The sequence below is a fragment of the Miscanthus floridulus genome, chromosome 19, assembly GCF_019320115.1.
Source record: "Miscanthus floridulus cultivar M001 chromosome 19, ASM1932011v1, whole genome shotgun sequence".
Taxonomy (NCBI): Eukaryota; Viridiplantae; Streptophyta; class Magnoliopsida; order Poales; family Poaceae; genus Miscanthus; species Miscanthus floridulus.
In genome coordinates this window covers 4,635,919-4,654,965 of record NC_089598.1, presented here as the reverse complement: position 1 = coordinate 4,654,965, position 19,047 = coordinate 4,635,919, and the positions used below count along the sequence as shown (strand labels likewise).

Below are 19,047 nucleotides of genomic sequence, written 5' to 3'. Positions count from 1 at the left end.
ATGTCTTTCCACCAGAAAGATCCTTTTGCAGGGGCCTGTTGTGGACTCCTTCATAGGCAGGCAGTATCGGCGCAAGGCCAGGCGCGCCACTAGTGGCTGAGGCGCCTCTATCTGTTTTAGAAAGCAATAAATCAGGAGGATTTATAGGATCGGGGTCTAGGTTTGTTAGGGAAGCACCTGAACTATAAAGGTCGCCGAGGAATAATGTAATTGGCATCAAAGAAGAATAGAACTCTACCGTGCAGGTGGGGTTCCTCTTCGACGGTGGCTGCGCGCGCTTCTGCCGCTGCCGCCGGCGACATCCCCACTGCACCTTTGCCTCGCTATCCCCTCCGTTCCAATTCCCAGTCCAGCCTACTCCTCCAATCTCCTCTGCGTACTCCACGGCGGCAACGCCGTATCAATTTGGTATCGGAGACCATCTACGGTGCATCGACTTCTCCGTCCGGCACCTCCTCTGTTCCTGCGGCCATGGACGAGAAGCTGGATCGCATCTTGGGTCAACTCACCACCATCACCAATCGACTCAACTCCCATGACTCCCGTCTTGCGCGCATGGAGGGCGGCAAAGCCGCTGCTTCTGGGAAGGGCGTCGACGGGGAGGATGCCGACGCGGACGACACGGACCAGGAGCTCCACCGTGACCGCGCCTGGGCGGACTTCCGCGAGCGCGCCCTCCGCGATCGCGACCCCTTCGGTCCGAGCGGCCGCACCTTCGACCACGACTTCTACGGCCGAGGCGGGCGCGGCTTCGATGACCGGGACGCACACGACTTCGGCGGCCGCGGCGGCCGTTTTTCCGACGGCCCTGGCGACCGCGGGTATGCAGACCGCGGCGGGCGCGGGTACTCCGAGGACCGCGGGTACGACGATCGAGCCGGACGCCGCTACACCGACAACCGCGCCTACGACGAGCGCGATTTCCGCGGCTTCGGTCGATTCGGCGGCGGCGGCCGCGAGTCAGGACGCGCGGGCCGCGGTTATGGACGCGGCGGGCGCGACTACGATCGGGACTACGACCGTTTCATCGACCGTCACCGCGAACCTCACCGTCCGCCCAAAATTCCATTCCCCACCTTCGACGGTGAGTCTGATCCGCTGACCTGGCTCAACAAATGCGACAACTTCTTCCGTGGCCATCAGGTTCCCGAAGATGAGAAGGTGTGGATGGCATCGCTGTACCTCAACGGCACTGCGGCGGACTGGTACTACCAGATGGAGCGTGACTTCGGCTTGGTGCCGTGGCCACGCTTCGTCGACTTCGTCAACCTCCGCTTCGGGCCACCAATCCGCACCAATTCGATGGCTGAGATCAAGGCGCTGGTCCGCACGGGTACTGTGGAGGCATACTCGCGCCAGTTCCAGGCCCTGCTCGCGCGCTGCACCGACCTCGCCCCGCGGACGGTGATCGACCTTTACACTGGAGGGTTGGGTCAACCGCTCGCGCACGACGTCGAGATGCAGTACCCCGTCGACCTCCAGAAGGCCTTCACCTGGACAGCTGAGGCTGAGGCGGCCTTCCTCACTCTCAAGTCGGCGCTGGTCACGGCACCCCTCCTTCAGCTGCCCGACTTCACCAAGCGGTTCGTGGTGGACTGCGATGCGTCAGGTGCTGGCTTTGGCGCTGTGCTGCACCAAGGAGACGGTGCCATCGCCTTCTTCAGCCGCCCGGTTGCTCCTCATCATGCCAAGCTACCAGCCTATGAACGTGAACTCATAGGGCTGGTCAAGGCAGTCCGTCATTGGCGGCCTTACCTCTGGGGTCGCGCGTTCACCGTCCGCACTGACCACTGGAGCCTCAAGTTCCTCCTCGACCAGCGCCTGACGACGATTCCTCAGCATACATGGGTCTCCAAGCTGTTCGGGTACGACCTCACGGTCGAATACCGCGCAGGGAGGCTCAACACCGTCGCCGACGCGTTGTCCCGCCGTGACGAGGGGGCGGCGCTGCTGACCCTGTCCGGACCGCTCTTCACCGACTATGACACCCTGCGGCAGGAACTGCGGGAGGACGCTGCGGCTAAAGACTTGTGCCACCAGCTCGCTGCTGGCACAGCGCCGGAAGGGTGGCAGCTGGTGGACAGGCTGCTGCTGTACAACAGCCGTGTCTTCGTTCCAGAGGGCTCCAGCCTGTGGCCACAACTCCTTCGTAATGCCCATGAGGCTGGACATGAAGGTGCACAAAAGACTCTCCACCGTCTGCGTGCCTCCTTCTACCACAGCCGGCTCCATCAGATGGTTCGGAACTTCGTCCGGGGCTGCCCCGTCTGTCAGCGCAACAAGACGGAGCATCTCCATCCGGCTGGTCTGCTGCAGCCCCTTCCCGTGCCCACCTCTATCTGGAGCGACATCGCAATGGACTTCGTCGAGGGCTTCCCAAGGGTTGGCGGCAAGTCGGTCATCTTGACCATTGTTGATCGCTTCTCCAAGATGGCTCATTTCGTCGCCTTGAGCCATCCGTACTCTGCACAGTCCGTTGCCTGGGCTTTCTTCGACAACATCGTCCGGCTGTACGGCTTCCCGTGCTCAATCGTCAGTGACCGTGACACGGTCTTCACCAGCCACTTCTGGGAGGAATTGTTCAAGTTGGCTGGTGTCAAGCTCCTGCGCAGCTCGGCCTTCCATCCTCAGACGGATGGCCAATCAGAGGTCACTAACCGGATCATCGTCATGTACCTGCGGTGCTTAGCGGGGGATCGTCCTCGCTCGTGGCTTCAGTGGCTGCCCTGGGCGGAATTCTGCTTCAACACCTCCTACCAGTCCGCCCTTCGGTCCACGCCGTTTGAGGTGGTCTATGGCCGGGCACCACCAACTTTGATGTCCTACACTCCAGGAACAGCTCGTGTCGCGGCTGTGGGTCGCCAGCTCCAGGACCGTGACACGTTCTTGACCGAGATCAGGGAGCGCCTCATCCTTGCTCAGGACACCATGCGGGAGCACCACAACAAGAAGCGTCGCGATGTGGAGTTTGCTGTTGGCGAATGGGTTCTGCTCCGCCTTCATCAGCGCACTGCGGTGGGAATTACAGCAGCATCTCCTTCCAAGCTTGCGGCCCGCTATTTTGGTCCATATCAGGTGGTCGAGCGACTGGGCGCTGTTGCTTACCGCCTGCAGCTACCCCCGAAGGCCCGCATCCATGATGTCTTTCATGTGGCTCTGCTGAAGAAATTCGTGGGAGTTCCTCCAGCCGCACCCATGCCTCTGCCTGCCATCTTCAGGGGCCGTGTGGTTCCAACCCCGACTAAAGTGGTTCGGGCTCGTCTCAACCGTGGCCGCTGGGAACTCCTGGTGCAATGGGAGGGACTTCCTGCCGCTGATGCTACCTGGGAGCCTATCGCCGATTTCAAGGAGCGCTATCCTACATTTCAGCTCGAGGACGAGCTGTTTGTTGGGGAGGAGGGAAATGTTGTGGACTCCTTCATAGGCAGGCAGTATCGGCGCAAGGCCAGGCGCGCCACTAGTGGCTGAGGCGCCTCTATCTGTTTTAGAAAGCAATAAATCAGGAGGATTTATAGGATCGGGGTCTAGGTTTGTTAGGGAAGCACCTGAACTATAAAGGTCGCTGAGGAATAATGTAATTGGCATCGAAGAAGAATAGAACTCTACCGTGCAGGTGGGGTTCCTCTTCGACGGTGGCTGCGCGCGCTTCTGCCGCTGCCGCCGGCGACATCCCCACTGCACCTTTGCCTCGCTATCCCCTCCGTTCCAATTCCCAGTCCAGCCTACTCCTCCAATCTCCTCTGCGTACTCCACGGCGGCAACGCCGTATCAGGGCCAGGTAAGGAACTTTATGCTGGTAATAAGTAGTCCAGATCAACTGTACCCATGGCACATCAACTTTATTATAAAATTTCTGTAAATGGTTCAACAATAGGGCATCATTCTGCACATACAAATCTTTTATCCCCAGCCCACCTTTAGCCTTTGGCACCGTCACCATTTCCCAGGCAGCTAGATTATAGCCTTTAGCATTAATGTCACAACCTCTACAAAGACAGTTTTTTCTAAATTTATCAATCATTACTATCACTGTTTTAGGCAAACTCAGTGTGCACATGAAGTAAGTAGGGAGGGAGGAGACAACAGAATTAATAAGCTGTAACCTGCCTGAATATGATAGAAATACAGAACTAGCAGAAAGCTTTCTCTCAAATCTGCAAATTAGGGGAGCATAATCTTTGACTAAGGGCTTTGTAGTCCCAAGTGGAATTCCCAAGTAAGTGAATGGCAGCTGTCCCTCAACACAGCCAAACACCCCAGTGAGCAATGGCACTTTATGACTTGGAACATTGATAGGAATCAAGCAGGATTTATGAAAATTGACTTTGAGTCCTGTGGAAGTTGCAAAGCTTTGCAGCAAGGCTTTTAGACAGAAAAGTTGCCTAGCATCTGCTTGCATTATGAGCAAGGTATCATCAACATACTGTATAATTGGGAAGTGATCAATGTCTCTATTTGGAATTGGAAGATTGAAGAGCCCATGCTGATAAGCTCTATTAACTACGCTTTGGAGAAGATCTGCTACCATCACAAATAGTAAAGGGGAGAGTGGATCTCCCTGTCTTACACCTCTCCGCAGTGGAAATCTTTCCCAGGCACACCATTAAGCAGCACCGAGGATGTTCCTGAGCTTAGAATGTGAGAGATCCAAGTGCACCACTTGGTTGGGAAGCCTTTGGCCTGCAAGATATTCATAATAGATTTGTGCTCTACCATGTCAAAAGCTTTCTCAAAATCCAATTTAAGAATAATAATCTCTTTCTTGGATGCATGACATTGATACAAATATTCAAATGCCCACCCTAAACAATCCTGAATTGTCCTCCCCTATATGAATCCATACTGATGTCTATGAACAACCTTTAAGATCACTTTCTGTAATCTATTTGAGAGAATTTTCGTGAGAAATTTCATGGTGGAATTTAATAGAGAGATTGGCCTAAAATCTGTGACCTTTTCTGGATTTGTTTTCTTGGGCACAAGAGTTATATAGGAGTAATTTATACTCTTTAGATCAGCCATGTGATCATAGAAATCTCTGCATAGCCTATAGACATCATATTTGATCAGACTCCAACTTTTCTTGAAAAAATGCCCATTGAAAACATCAGGTCCAGGTGCCTTATCATTGGGCAAGTCCTTGGCTACTACATCCAATTCTTCTATTGTAAAATGTGCTACTAATTCATGAAGGTCATGTTGTATTATAAGGTGATCAAGATCAAAGAGCATTTGTGGGTTAACTGAAACACACATTCTGGTCTTGAATTCTTGCCAAAATAAAGCTGCTTTTTCTGCATGTTCAGAAACTAATCTCCTATCTTCAGCTGAAATCTGAGCAATCACATTAAATCTGAACCTCTCTGTGGCCCTTGCATGGAAAATTTTTGTATTTTCATCCCCCCATTTGACAAGCTTTTCTGTATAGCGTTGCTTCCAATATATGTGCTGACAATGCAGTAACTTTTGCAGGTGGGATTGGATGATAATCCTGAAGTTTCTTTCTGGCACATGCAGTGGTCTGATCTCCTCCAAGTCATCCAAAAAAGCTATAACAATACTGCAATGATTTATTAGAATTCTCAGATTTGACTTAGTACCATTCCAAGACTTAAGAGCAGCCCTTAAAGCTTTAAGCTTTGTAGATATATTTCTAACACCATCATGATGTGAGCAAGAAAACCAAGCCTTGGAGACTGTGTCCATGAAACCAGGTATCAATGTCCAATAGTTTTCAAACCGAAAGAGAGTTGCTTTGGGTATGTGTGTTCCAATTTGTACTTTGCATGGAGTGTGATCGGACACACTTTTAGCTAAAGGCAATACAACAGTGTTTGGGTATGACAATGTCCATGCTGGTGAAGTAAAGAACCAATCCAATTGCTGCATAAGTGGCTGATCCTGCATATTGCTCCAAGTATAACTACTTCCTTTGAGTGGCAGCTCTATAAGCCCTAGATGATGTATTATATCATTGAAAACTAACATGTCATTCGTGTTGCCACCTGGTTGATTTCTGTTAGAGCTTGATCTATAGAAGTTGAAATCGCCCAAGATGAGATACTGATCATCAGTAGCTAGCTATATCAAGACTATATAACCAGGAAACAAAATTTGTTCGTGATGGTTCACGCGTTGGACCATATACTGAGATAAGATTCCAGACTGCTAGATTATGCACACGGCAGGGGAAGGCGGCGCCGAAAAGGCTCCTTGCTGTGGTACTGTAGCCGCTGCAGGGGCAGGCGCCAAACGGCTCACCTGCCGCACTATAGCCGCAGCAGGGGCAGGCGTAAAAGTCAGCCCTGCTGTCACATCTAGTCACTATAGCATCATGACAGCTGTACTAGAACTAGATGGATAGAGTTGTATATATAGTTTGCCACTGCAACTCAGTAAAGAAAGTGAGTTCAGTTTTGCCATCTCCTCTGCAAAGCTCCGGCCAACGCTGGTGCTTCTGCTGTGTGTGTATGCTCTGTTCTCCCTCCCTTCTTCTACCTTTAGCCATAGTGTGTGGTCGGACAACGTTTGTCGTGGTCGGCAAGAGTGGTGAGTAGTCGAAGCCGATGATCCAGTGGGCCAACAAATTAATATTTTTGGCCAATATACTGAGATAAGATTCCAGACTGCTAGATTATGCACAGAAGTTACTTGCAATCTCAAGGCAAAAACCTCACTGTCAATAGTGACCACTGAAAAAACACGAGAGCTCCATGCCATTAAGATTCCACCGGAAGCACTTTCTGACGAGCAGTACTCAAAACAATCAAAAGGTCTAGTGCAAATTTACGCATAAAAACAGCATCAATTTCTTCCTTTTTTGTTTCCTGGAAACAAAATAAAGAGCAAGCACTTTCTTCTAATTTATTACGAATAAGATCCCACTTGTCCGGGTCATTAAGACCTCTAACATTCCAGCACAAGATGTTCCAATTACGACTGTAATCCATAACAAACCATACTTGAAAAAGAAAGAGGCGGAGACACAGTAATCACCAACAAAAGAAAAGTGCAGACTGCAGAACATGAGAAGGTTTTTTGTATATATATACTGTAAAAGCAGGCGATAATGTTGCTATGCATATAGAGAACGAAATGTATGGGCGGCACCCATGCTATTTCTATTTGCAACAGACGGCTATTGTGTGAGCACGATGATTCCAAATTCTAGTAAGAATCCTCAGTCCCAAATTCAACAGCCGACTAAGCTATCACAATTCACAGGTCGTGCAGGCCGACCAGTGGAAAAGGCATATTGCAAAACCCCATTTTCTCCATGTTTTTTTATAAAATCAAAAGGTGATTTACCGTACTTTTAATGACTGATGACTAGCACCTGAACCGGTGATTTCATAAAGTTACACTCTTAACTTTTTTTAAAAATTTGGAACATTTATTTGGGTCACATCCACTATGGAAACATCCCAATGTCTGAGAATAAAGGTTGACGATATTACTCATAAAGTTGTGTTAATATGGTAAAGAGTGCAGTGAGAAACCTCATCATCATGTATTCGAAGATAGAGGAAAGAATAATTAGTTTTTTTTTTGAGGGGAGGGGAAGAAAGAATAATTAGTAACACAAGGCAGTAGGATTATTTGGGCCAGTTATTGACGTGGGCCACTGGGCCGGACCACCCTAGCAACAAATAAAGGACTTTCTTGGGCTGGGCCCTAAAGAAGCTCTAACATCCAGTTTACATCACAAATTTGGGCTACAGTTCCTCCACTTATTTTCGCCTTTTGGTCGTACAACAAACTCACTTTTTTTTTATATCTGAAAACTACCTCGACCCGACTTCTCGCCTACCAAAAAAATAATATGGTGATCACCTTCCCATGGGGCAACTGCGGCTTGGCCATATCATCTCATCAGTATCCATAGCCTGGGCATGGCAGACACAGCAAACGGTTAGAACATGCACAGGGCGTCGAAAGAACTAGCATCAATGGCAGTGTCAGCGGTTAGAACATGCACAGGACGGCGAAAGAACTAGCATCAATGGCAGTGTCAGCGGTTAGAACATGCACAGGATGTCGAAAGAACTAGCATCAATGGCAGTGTCAGTTACCAGAGTTGTCCATCGGGTTAGCAAGGGGCGCGGCCTCCGGCTCCTTGATATCGACGACCACAACATCTGATGTCAGGAAGGTCTTGGCTACCGACGCAGCGTGCTCCAAGCAGCATCTCACCACCTGCGACAGTTCATGGCGGTTTGAGGTTTTGTTCCAGGAAAAGAAATATCAAACACCAGTCAGGAATTGTTCCTCTAAAAGAAGTTACCAAAGACCAGTTGGGAAAAGAGATGTAACAATCATAGCACCAACAATGTGCAAGGACTGCTGTTTTCAGTTTTACCGGCTATTGCTGCTGCTTTACCTTTGGCAGTTCCCAAGTTCTTTTAGATCCATATGAGGTAGGTTACATTAAAGAATTGCGCTATGAGCTAAAGGTAATGAACTCGACAGATTGGTTATGGCAATGAAGCCCAATGGTAGGGAACAAGAATTGATGACTGAAGTTGCAAGATCAACTAACTACTAGTATTCAAGCAGACGGATAGGAAAGCCATAGGGCTAGGGCCACAAACCTTGGTGGGGTCAATGATACCAGCAGCCATCAAGTCCTCGTACTGTCCAGTAGCAGCATTGTAACCATACTTGAAGTTATCGTTAGAAAGGACCTGGTGCAGCAAACATTTTACATAAGATTCAGATCCATGCCGTGAACTGTGGTACATGCGTTAGATTTTCGGTAAACAAACTGTACCTTCTCAGTGACAACGCTGCCATTGACACCAGCGTTTTTAGCAATCAATTTAAGTGGGTAGCTCAGGGCCCTCCTTACTATTTCAGCTCCAACCTAATGACAGTTAAGCATGTCAGTTCAGAATGCCCAATGGTTCAAGTATAGCAAGGCTGTCCTCTGTAGCCTCCTCCAAATGAACTAAGGGATTACTGATTATGTTTTCACCTTCTGCTCATCGTTCTCCAGTGTATCCTTGATGGCATCGACTTTAGCTGCAAGCCGCAAAAGAGTGCACCCTCCACCAACAACAATACCTTCCTCGACGGCAGCCTGTGAAGAGAAAGAAGCAATTTTAGTGATATGTAACCAAAAGAAAAATCGGCAGAAAATGCAGAATGATTCAGGAAAGAATATGGACTAATTCTTACTTCCTCCAATCACAAATATAAGCCCATCTAGGTCTTTTGTAAGTAAACTATCTAAACATTAACTATGGTCCATATAATATCAAAAAATTTACATAGATTGACAACAAAATTCGTCTATCGTGAAAACTACTTTTTCAATGTATGTTTTTTTTCAATTCAAGATTATATATTATTATACATTTTGCCTGTCAAAGTTAGAAAGGTTGGACTTAGAACAAACCTAGATCAGAGGAAGTATTCCTCATGAAACAAATACAAATCTGGCAGCACAAAATGGTTAATAACTCTGACAACTTACCTTAGTTGCATTTAGCGCATCCTCAACTCTCAACTTCTTCTCTTTTAGTTCAGTTTCTGTTTGTGCTCCCACCTGTCAGCCAACACCAGACATGAATTACAGCTATCCACCGTACTTACAACACTGAATCGATGATAATAACGTTGAACAAATAACACAAACTTTGCGATCCATGTACTTGATAATACCTGAATGACAGCAACACCACCAGCAAGCTTTGCTATCCTCTCATTAAGTTTTTCCTTTTCGTATTCTTGTTCTGCTGCCTGCAAATTAGGTTGATAAAAACAGATTTTCAGACTTTCACCTGAGCAGCAAATGAGCAAAGAGAACAGGAAAAGGTCAGACCTCAATCAGATTTTTAATCTGCGCAACCCTTTTAGTCACTTCTTCCTGGGTGCTGCCGTCACCAACAATTGTTGTCGACTCTTTTGTAAGAACAACCTTTGCAGCTGTTCCAAGGACTGATTTGTCAGCCTTGTCAAGTGACAGCCCAACTTCATCTCTGATTACAGTTGCTGCAGACACAGAGAATGCTTATAAATAAGGAGCATAGATGATCATAAGGATGCTCTAGAACAGAAGTTTAGCTGACCTCCAGTAAGGATGGCAATATCATCCAAGTACTGAGTCTTGCGCTCTCCAAAACCAGGGGCTTTGATGGCAGCAATCTTCAATGATCCTCTAAGCTTGTTGACAACAAGGGTAGCAAGAGCCTCCTGCTCAATATCCTCAGCAATTATCAGGATTGGGTATGCACCTCTGATGGCTTCTTCCAAAACGTTGATAAGATCCCTTGCGTTGGTGATCTTCTTGTCAACCAAAAGCAGCTGAACAATGAAGATGAAAGACAGTAGCGTTAATAGTTTGAAACAGGAAAGCAATAAACGGCAAAAAAATCAAATTGATATCTCAGATTTCCCATGTTACCTTGCAGTTCTCGTACTCGACAGACATTTTCTCACTGTCTGTTACAAAGTACGGAGAGATATAACCACGGTCAAACTGCATTCCCTCCACAACATAGAGAAAGTTCTCAGAACTCCTCCCCTCTTCAAGGGTAACCACACCCTTCCGACCAACCTTGCTCATGGCCTCTGCTATCATGTTACCGATTTCATAGTTGTTGCCAGCACTAACCGCAGCAACATCTGCAAGCTCGCTATCTTCAACATCCTTAGACAACTTACGTAGTTCTTCAACTAGTGCTTTCGCTGTTTTCTCGATACCACGAGTAATCTGAACAGGATTAGCACCAGCTGCCACAACCTGGAAAAGAGAGTATTTAGCTTCGAAAACAATAATTCAACATTCAATACAAGTAGCAACAAATTGCAGCTAGTGGCACACCTTAACACCCTCAGCAATCAGTCCCTGAGCAAGGACAACAGAGGTGGTTGTCCCATCTCCAGCTAGATCATTGGTCTTAGCTGCAGCTTGCCTGACCAATTTAGCTCCAATGTTTTCCACAGGGTCCTCCAGCTCAACCTACAGAATAACAATTATTACTTAAGTGCAACATGAACTTACTTTCATGATAACCCATAAGCCTTCAGAACACACTCAATTCATTAACAAAAATCAATATTTTGCAACAATCATTATGACATTATGGTAAAATTAAATGGTGCATCATCAATATTGTATATACAACATTTAACAAGTATATGTTTCTGTTGATCTTCTAAAGTTTATGCATTAAATGGGTCATAAGAATATGACCTGCAAAACACATATGACAAGAATGAAAAAAATTGACAGCGTTATGTAATTTACCAGCTAGCAAGAAAATTCTAGGTGCAACCATGATAACATTGCACTGTACCTCTCTTGCAACTGTAACACCATCGTTAACAATCCTAGGAGAGCCATACTTGCTCTCCAAAACGACATTCCTTCCCTTTGGTCCGAGTGTAACTCCAACTAGGTCTGCAAGCTTATTGACTCCAGTCTGAAATATAGAGAAAACCGATTAGCGCCTGGTTAAGGGTCAACAGCACATTGTCATATCATAAATAAAAAGAGCGCCAGATGATAAATGTGAAGCTCACCTGGAGCTTCTTGATAGCTGAGCCATCCTTGTTGAAGTACAGCTCCTTGGCTGCTTTTACTCTGAAGTTAGTCCTCCTCTGAAGGCGCACATTCTTCCCTGTTGGAGCAGCCATAAGGCCAACTGTACAAGTGGCACCGAATGTCGAAGCCATGTCTACATGTGCAGCAGGAGTCACATTAGCATGAGAAAACAATTGAAGCAAACATATAATCCATAACCTGGCCATGTCGCAAGCATGAACTAACAGAAGCACATTTTTTTTTACTGAACAATAGAACGCAGCATCCTTTGCCTTCACTGCATGTAATGAGGTATCAATACCTAACCAAATTGCATGGTGGATTACACACTGCTGCGGACAGACGCTACCTCTGATGCAAATGGAAAGGACACACACATACACACTGACGCACATGACCACAGAACTTCAAATTCAGATGCTATTCACACACTCCAGCAATTTTGCCAACTTGTGTAACAATTTAATGGTAGCCTAACATACATACATACAATTGCTGGAATTTTCGTTTTTACGCTACCCAAGTGGCAATGCACAAAGCATGTACATATACGGTGTCAGACAAATGGAACAGGTGAATCCCAATCCACCCCACCAACAGTCAATCCACTGATTGAGCATGAACCGTAGAAACCTCTAAAACGCCATGTTTTAGAATTGAAACCAATGTGCCAATTCCATCAAGCTAACAACAGCAGCACGTCGCACGAGTACAGACCCCGCGAGATTCACGAGCCCCAAGCCCCCAACTGCCCACGGCATTTGGGTGAAACTAGCTCTAGACAGCAACACCTCCATCCCCATCCCAAACCTACTCGCCACCAATCCAATCTATCTATCTACACGGACGAACACGAACCACCTCGCGACGAAACCCATGACCCACCGAACTGGAGCTGCGCGGGAATCCAGTTCCAGCTCCACCGAATCATCAGACCACGGCAGCTAAACGCCGCCGAGGGCGCGGAGGGGCCTCGAATTAGAGGGGGCGGGGAAGGAGCACGGGAGCTCGGGCTGGGGACTCACCTTGCCGCGCTTGCGGATGGATTGGAGCCGGGGGATCGCGGAGGCGGAGAGGATAAGGCTGGCGGCCTCGGGAGGGTCGGGTTGGGGTCGCAGCTGCGTGTTGAGGGGTTTGCAGACGGGAGGGACGAGGTGTTAAATAACATAACGCGCCAGGGTTTAGCAGGGGCGCAGCAGCCTCGACCGCTGTGGAAGTGTCTAGAAGCGAAGCAGCACCACAATGCACGCGATGCGTTTTTCTTTCTTGAATGGGCCAAGATGAAGGTATGGCCTGCCTGCTCACTAACTAATAATAAAGCTTGGGCCTGGGCTGAGAAGCTACAGACGGCGACAAAAAAGAAAATTAAAAAAGAAAAAAAAGTAAACGCCGTTGCCGGGGATCGAACCCGGGTCACCCGCGTGACAGGCGGGAATACTCACCACAATACTACAACGACCTGGATGGCTATGCTTAGATATCTGATGTAATTGTTTTGTTTGAAATTGTGCGAAGCCAACAGCTCGAAAGCTAGCATTGACTACCAAAATCATTTGTTTTTAGTTGGACTTGCCATTATTATTATTTTTAGTTGGGCAAGAATTGGAAGTCAAACAAGCGTGCCGTATAAGTTGTGTTTTTATGTGTTTAAGTTCCAATCTGTTTGAAACCGATACACAAGTGCATTTGTTTTTGGACAATGTAGTTTATGAAAAATATGAGTATGCTATATTTTATAGATACATAGACGTATATTAGAGTCAAAGTAGCAGCTAGGTTTTAAAAACCACTAACTTCAAACGACTTAAGAGCACAAAAAATTTATGACGAGTAGTATGCGCCAAACATGTTTTTACACTACCTTTTTAATATACATAGAGGACAGTGTTTGTGTGCGTGTGCGTGTAGGAGTGGCGAAGTGGCGCGCATGTCACTAGAGTGAGCTCTGTTATAACAACCTGGAACTGGTGATATGACGACACCAGAACTAGATCTACATTGATGGTCAACTAGCATATCAGAATCTAAATGTATTACATTTGGGATTTGTGTTTTTTTTTCGTTCACGATAATTCTCAATAACTTTTACTAAAATTTGTGATCCTAGAGTATTTATATTTATCCAATTTCAATGAAATTTAGGCAACCATGCCCGTGTTTTCTTCTGAATTTAAACATAGTTTTCTCCCAAATTCTTTCTTACTTCATGTCCAAGCTCCTATAACAGCTTGATGTGTACAAATTCAAGAAACTAGTTGCACCTTATTAGGACATTATGCAATTTTGCTTTAAACTCTCGGATCATTTTGCAATAAAGATGTCGATTTTGTAGTAAGCACTATAACAAATCACTGACAAGATACAATATAAGTAAACATATCCTGACATACTTGTAATTAACATTCGATTTTGTTGTGACAGTTACTAGCTAGCCTGAATAGATATTTATTACTTGGAGTTTGAAACTACAAATCCATTAGGACAAGCCACAACTATGTTTTTTTTTATCGCTATATGTCACCACAACTATATATTGGCCTTGAAAATAGGCTTGTAGATGAAGACACCATGGTCAAACCATATAGTCTAAGCGTAGCTAATTAGACTTGGGCTAAAAGGCCGTCTGAGAGGAAGAATCACAGTGGCGCCTAAACCGTGGCTAAGCACAACCAAAATTGAGCCTCGCTCTAAATGAGCAAGAACTCAAATATAAACGGGCCGACATATGGGCATTTGACACAAACAACTAGGTTATAATGAAAAGTAGACTCCATTCCTGGCGATGATCTTCGGAGTTATTAAGATCGGTGCATGCAGTTCAGGGCAGAGCAACGCAAGTAGAGAGAGACTAGCATGTAAAATGCATGTAAGAGACGGACGGACGGAACCACACGCCAATCGGTACTTGATGGAGACCGGAGAGGGATCACCAATACAACATACATACCTCGCCGGAGACGATTACGTATAGCCAGGAAGATGAAACAGAAGAGCAGCACCCCCGTTCATCTGATGTGTGGCGGATCGAAGGCCGGACAGCCAGGGAGATTTGAGGGACACGCCACCACCGGATGGGGATGGAGGACTATAGGAGGTGGAGGAGAGGGATGGATCCTATGAAGGAAGTCTTTTACTGATGGACCTCTGCATCTACACGAATGAGTCCATATTCTTTCTTTAAAAAACTAGAATTTGAGTCGGGGCACATGCCCCCCCTCCTCCTGCTGCTGACGACGACTCTGCGCTCGGCTAGTGCACGATGAACGTGCGCATACTGTCATTGCTGTGGGCTGGGCTGTCGCCGTTGCTGCTAGCAGCGCGGAGGCCATCGAGCTCCACCTCTAGCTGGTACCGACAAGCAGGCCACCAGTACTGCTGCGACGACGGAGACGACGATTGTAGCTCCGACTATGATGACGACTTTATCTTCCTTCGTGAATGCTGCGCTGGTACTATCTTGATCTTGCATATGCATCGATGCCGTCGGCGCCGGTGTCTCCATCTCCCTCATCCTCTCCCTCTCCTCGGCGTGTGCTCGTGCTCGCCTCCTAGCTTAGCTCTGAGAAAGCAGTGTGCTATTATAGAGGAGCATGCACTGTGCTGCACATGATCACTCGCTATATTGACAACTATATTTATCACCCCAGCTAGCTAGATCTCTTAGTGCTCGAGAAAAACATGGTCGTGAGATACCAAACTTATGAATAGAGGCAAATTGGAAAGAAAAAATTGATTAGTGCTAATTAGAATATAGTGTTCCTAGCTTGTTAATATGAGTAGTAAGTATTGCATCCATTTTTCTTTTCTGACCGTATTTTATTTAGTTAGGACAAATAGATATGATTCGTCTATTAATATTTCATTTACATGATATGTGATCCAAAAGTATAGTCATATGCAAGTATTTTCTTAATACGAGCCTATTAACATCAATTTTGTGTCACATAAATTATGTACCACTCTACCATCCTTAAATATTTCTAGAAAATTTATGTATCATACCCAAAATTTGAGTGGGGGCACGTGCCCCACTCCTGGTGGACTGGGTCCGCCTTTAGCCTGCTGTGTCTCCGACTATATTTAACTTTATTATTTATTTAGCTAGATAGAGTACTGCTGGCGGGAGTTGTCGACTGGGGACGATGACGTGGCGCCGTCAGCAAACGCACACCAAGGCAGCTGTTGGGAAGGCGATAGCGGCGAATCCGGCAGCAATGATAATCACAATGTCTACAGTGACGACTGAGGTGGGAGTGTGTTGCATCTGAATCGCTGCTGGCTCAGCCGCAGCCATTCTCTCCTCTCCCTCTACCTCCCCGTCCCCGTCCCCGGCGTGCTCGGTTCCTCTGTGTTATTTATAGACCCATGCATGAGGCGTACGTCGGTTAAACTAAATTTGGACTCCGCCTGCACTCGTCGTCCTCAGCTAGCTCGCCTGGACGGCTGATGGACGTGTTAAAGTTTTTAATGTGACGACAGGGACAAAGGCGCGCTGATAAGATGCGCATGACGATTTGGGCATGGCTCCTCCATCATTCTGTGTGTGCCAGTACATTGTGACATTTTTCTAACTTTTTTACAACCAAATGTTTTTGCTGCTTCCACACAAGCAGGACGATCTATTTGATTCCAGCTGCAATTGACAGAACCACACCGAGCTGCTATATGCTGCAGCGTCCTCCCTCCCATGCCATCAGGCTCCGTCCAATAGTTTTTTTTATCTACATTTTAGTTTGTATCCCTTAGCGCTGCAGCGAGATAGATCATCAAAAGAGAGAGAGTTTATGCAGGCTACCCATTCAGTTAATCATCATGCTCAGTTTCATCTGCATTTTAGTCTGCATACCTTAACTGCAGTGAGATCATCAAAAAAGGAAAGATGGTTTAGGCAGCACCCATTGAGTTGGAGCGGTTTTTTTAGTCTGCATACCTTAACTGCATTTTAGTCTGCATACCTTAACTGCAGCGGGATGAGGGAGCTGCTGCGCCGCGTTTTTTTTTATTTTGATTCAAGCGTACGTCGCGGTGGGAGCGGGATGCAGGCGCGGGCATACAGAAGCCGCGTACGGACGCAGGCCAGCGCCGGACGTCCGGACGCTAGGCTTACCGTAATAGAATTCATTGGCTAAGGCCACATACAACGCTGGTGCTTGGGTCAGCGCTTAACAGCAATTCCTGCTAATTTTGCCGCCTTGTATGTTTTGGCAGGCGCTTGGCACAAAAGCGTCGGTGCTCACATAAGCAGCCGGCGCTAGGAAGGTTTTGTAGTTCAAAACGCTACTACAGAATTGGACATCACTGCTGATCTTATCATTGCCGAATTTTAAAAAACCAGCAGTGATAGACCATCACTATCGGTTTTTTGCTAAAACCGATAGTGATAGGACCAACCGATACTGATATTCGGGTATTCAATGTCGGTTCATATCACTATCGGTTTTAACCAAGAACCGGCAGTGATATTGGGTCATCACTGTCGGTTTTAGCCAAGAACCGACACTGATACTATCACTATCGGTTCGTGGCTTGAACCGATAATGATATGTTGTAAAAAAAAACTTCATAAGTTTCTCATATGATGTCTGATGAAGACGAATTTTATATCAAAGTTGTAGTACTCAACGAGATCTACAATTTTTTAGTTTAAACTTTTTTAATTTGAGATCGTTTGGATGCCCAAATATTTTTATTTGAAACAATCTATCTAACGAAAATTACGTTTAAAATTTGAATTTTTCAGAGGGCCTTAGATGGAGAAACGCCCAAAACAAAAGTTGTAGATCTCAAAAAGTTATTCAACTTTGTAGTTGAAAACTTTTTCATTTGAGATCATTTACTACTTAAAAATATTGTTTAAAATTAAAATTTAAAATTGTTGAAGACCTCTAATTTCTCTTTTTAATTTCTGGCTAAAACTTGTAACTGGTCTTTCTCCCTCGTGCTAACTTCAAATTTGATAATTTTTTTCTAGTGTGCGCTGTGATGCAAATTCATGGAGCTCTGCACTTACGCACAAAGAGGAGCCTCGAAATTTAATTTATTCCATCCATCAGGATTCAGGAAGCTAGAAAGCTTGTTTAGCCTACAAACTACTCTCCCTGCCAGTCGCAGCAGCGGGCCAGAGGACACAGCAAGCCACACGGCCACCGCGCTCATCACTTGGCGCCGGCGTCAGCGTCGGCCACGTCCACGGTGCCGACGGCGGGCCTCTCGACGTCCTCCATGTCCTCCTCGTGGACGAACACCGCCTGGTCCAGCACGGACGGCCCGGCCTGCCCGCGCGCGCCGCCGCCGTCGGCTCCGTTAATCCCGTTCTTCCCGTCGCCGTCGCCGGACGTCCCGTCGGCCGGGACGAAGACGCCTGTCTCCTGGTCGGGCACCCACGCGTCCTCGGCGTCGGCGGCGTCGCTGTCGCCCACGCCGCGCAGCGCTTCGGCCGCGTCGGCCGCGACCAGCGTCGCGGAGCGGTTCCCCTGGACCGCCTCCACGTTCTTGCGGTTCAGCGCCGCCTCCACCTGCGTCGCGGTGGCGGCCGTCGCGTCGGCATCGGCATCGGCATCGGCGTCGGCGTCGGCGTCGGCGTCGCCGTGGCCCTCCCGCTCCCGCTCCCGCTCGGCAGTGCTGTGGGAGAATCTCTGCACTGCTCCTCCGCGCCTGCAAAAGATCGACGCCGACATGTCTGTCACTGGTGACAGTATGAACTAGGTGCTGCCTGCCACTGGCAAGAAAGGTTGCAAAGGCGCAAGCAAGATCCTAGGCGAAAACAGAAAACAGAGTCTGTGGGCTAATCGAGACGCCTCCATGGATCGCCAACCTAGAATGAATGGATCCGGCCATCCCGAGAGCAGAGGTGTCTTGTTACCTGCAACAGGAGCCGGAGGAGAGAACGGCTAGCCCACCATGCCCGGCCGCACGGCGACCAGGGACGGCGGCGGCGAGAGCTCTCGTGGCCATGGACAAGCAGCTGCTGTGTACGCACTGAACACAGACTTTCGATCGGCAGAGGAACGGACCGGGGAGAACGGAGGGGTTGTCCGTACAGTCCTTTAAACTTTTAACCCTGCTCTCGGCGGATGCCTTTTGTTTTCTGCTCTCGATGCTGCGTGAGGGAGGGCGGCGACGTGTGCAGACTGCAGAGTGCCGCGGGTGGTGGGCAATGGCGTGGCAACACGGTGGGGAGCCGGGGCCCGGGCGTGGCAGTTTTATAGGGCGCGGGCGGCGGCGCAGCCGCGCAGGCTTGTGCTGCTCTGCTCGGTCGGTGCAAGAAACAGAGAGGGGCGAGGGAAGGAGGCCCGCTACGGCTGCCTAGGCGACGCCGCTGGCTGCGTGCCACCGCCCACCCGCTCTCTGCAAATCAAGTCAGCGAATCTGCGCTGCTTTATCTCTCTCTCTCCCCCCAGGGCTTCTTGTTCCGCTAGCAGAGAGACTAGTGCGCTGCACACCTATATAAAATCAATTCTATAAAAAGTACTAACATTTATAACGCTAAAAAACTATTC

The 19,047-nt window shown here is 47.7% G+C and overlaps 2 protein-coding genes and 1 non-coding gene across 3 annotated transcripts; all 3 read right to left on the bottom strand.

Moving 5' to 3' along the window:
* Window positions 1-7,655: 7,655 nt before the first annotated feature.
* LOC136526908 (ruBisCO large subunit-binding protein subunit beta, chloroplastic-like) lies at window positions 7,656-12,703 on the bottom strand. Its single transcript, XM_066519481.1, has 14 exons — window positions 12,574-12,703; window positions 11,527-11,681; window positions 11,301-11,426; window positions 10,826-10,963; window positions 10,406-10,744; window positions 10,071-10,305; window positions 9,824-9,993; window positions 9,664-9,741; window positions 9,476-9,547; window positions 8,975-9,079; window positions 8,771-8,863; window positions 8,592-8,684; window positions 8,073-8,196; window positions 7,656-7,886 (listed from the first exon to the last, which is right to left on the bottom strand). Exons 2-14 carry the CDS (start codon window positions 11,677-11,679, stop codon window positions 7,873-7,875), a joined length of 1,740 nt encoding a protein of 579 aa, XP_066375578.1. The 5' UTR covers window positions 11,680-11,681; window positions 12,574-12,703; the 3' UTR covers window positions 7,656-7,872.
* A 232-nt stretch (window positions 12,704-12,935) lies between these two features.
* Window positions 12,936-13,007, bottom strand: TRNAD-GUC (transfer RNA aspartic acid (anticodon GUC)). Its single transcript has one exon. It is a non-coding gene; the product is annotated as a tRNA-Asp (tRNA).
* Window positions 13,008-17,580: 4,573 nt separating this feature from the next.
* Window positions 17,581-18,934, bottom strand: LOC136525193 (cilia- and flagella-associated protein 91-like). Its single transcript, XM_066518183.1, has 2 exons — window positions 18,411-18,934; window positions 17,581-18,202 (listed from the first exon to the last, which is right to left on the bottom strand). The coding sequence occupies exons 1-2, from the start codon at window positions 18,500-18,502 to the stop codon at window positions 17,704-17,706; spliced, it is 591 nt and encodes a 196-aa protein (XP_066374280.1). The 5' UTR covers window positions 18,503-18,934; the 3' UTR covers window positions 17,581-17,703.
* Between the last annotated feature and the right edge of the window lie 113 nt (window positions 18,935-19,047).

Coding starts and splice junctions, on each gene's coding strand:
- LOC136526908 (XM_066519481.1), bottom strand. CDS start 11,679: ATGGCTTCGACATTCGGTGCCACTTGTACAGTTGGCCTTATGGCTGCT. Junction 9,994..10,070: donor TATTGCCATCCTTACTGGAG/GTCAGCTAAACT, acceptor CTGTGTCTGCAG/CAACTGTAATCAGAGATGAA. Junction 8,197..8,591: donor GTATCATTGACCCCACCAAG/GTTTGTGGCCCT, acceptor GAACTGTCGCAG/GTGGTGAGATGCTGCTTGGA.
- LOC136525193 (XM_066518183.1), bottom strand. CDS start 18,502: ATGGCCACGAGAGCTCTCGCCGCCGCCGTCCCTGGTCGCCGTGCGGCC. Junction 18,203..18,410: donor TCCTCCGGCTCCTGTTGCAG/GTAACAAGACAC, acceptor GATCTTTTGCAG/GCGCGGAGGAGCAGTGCAGA.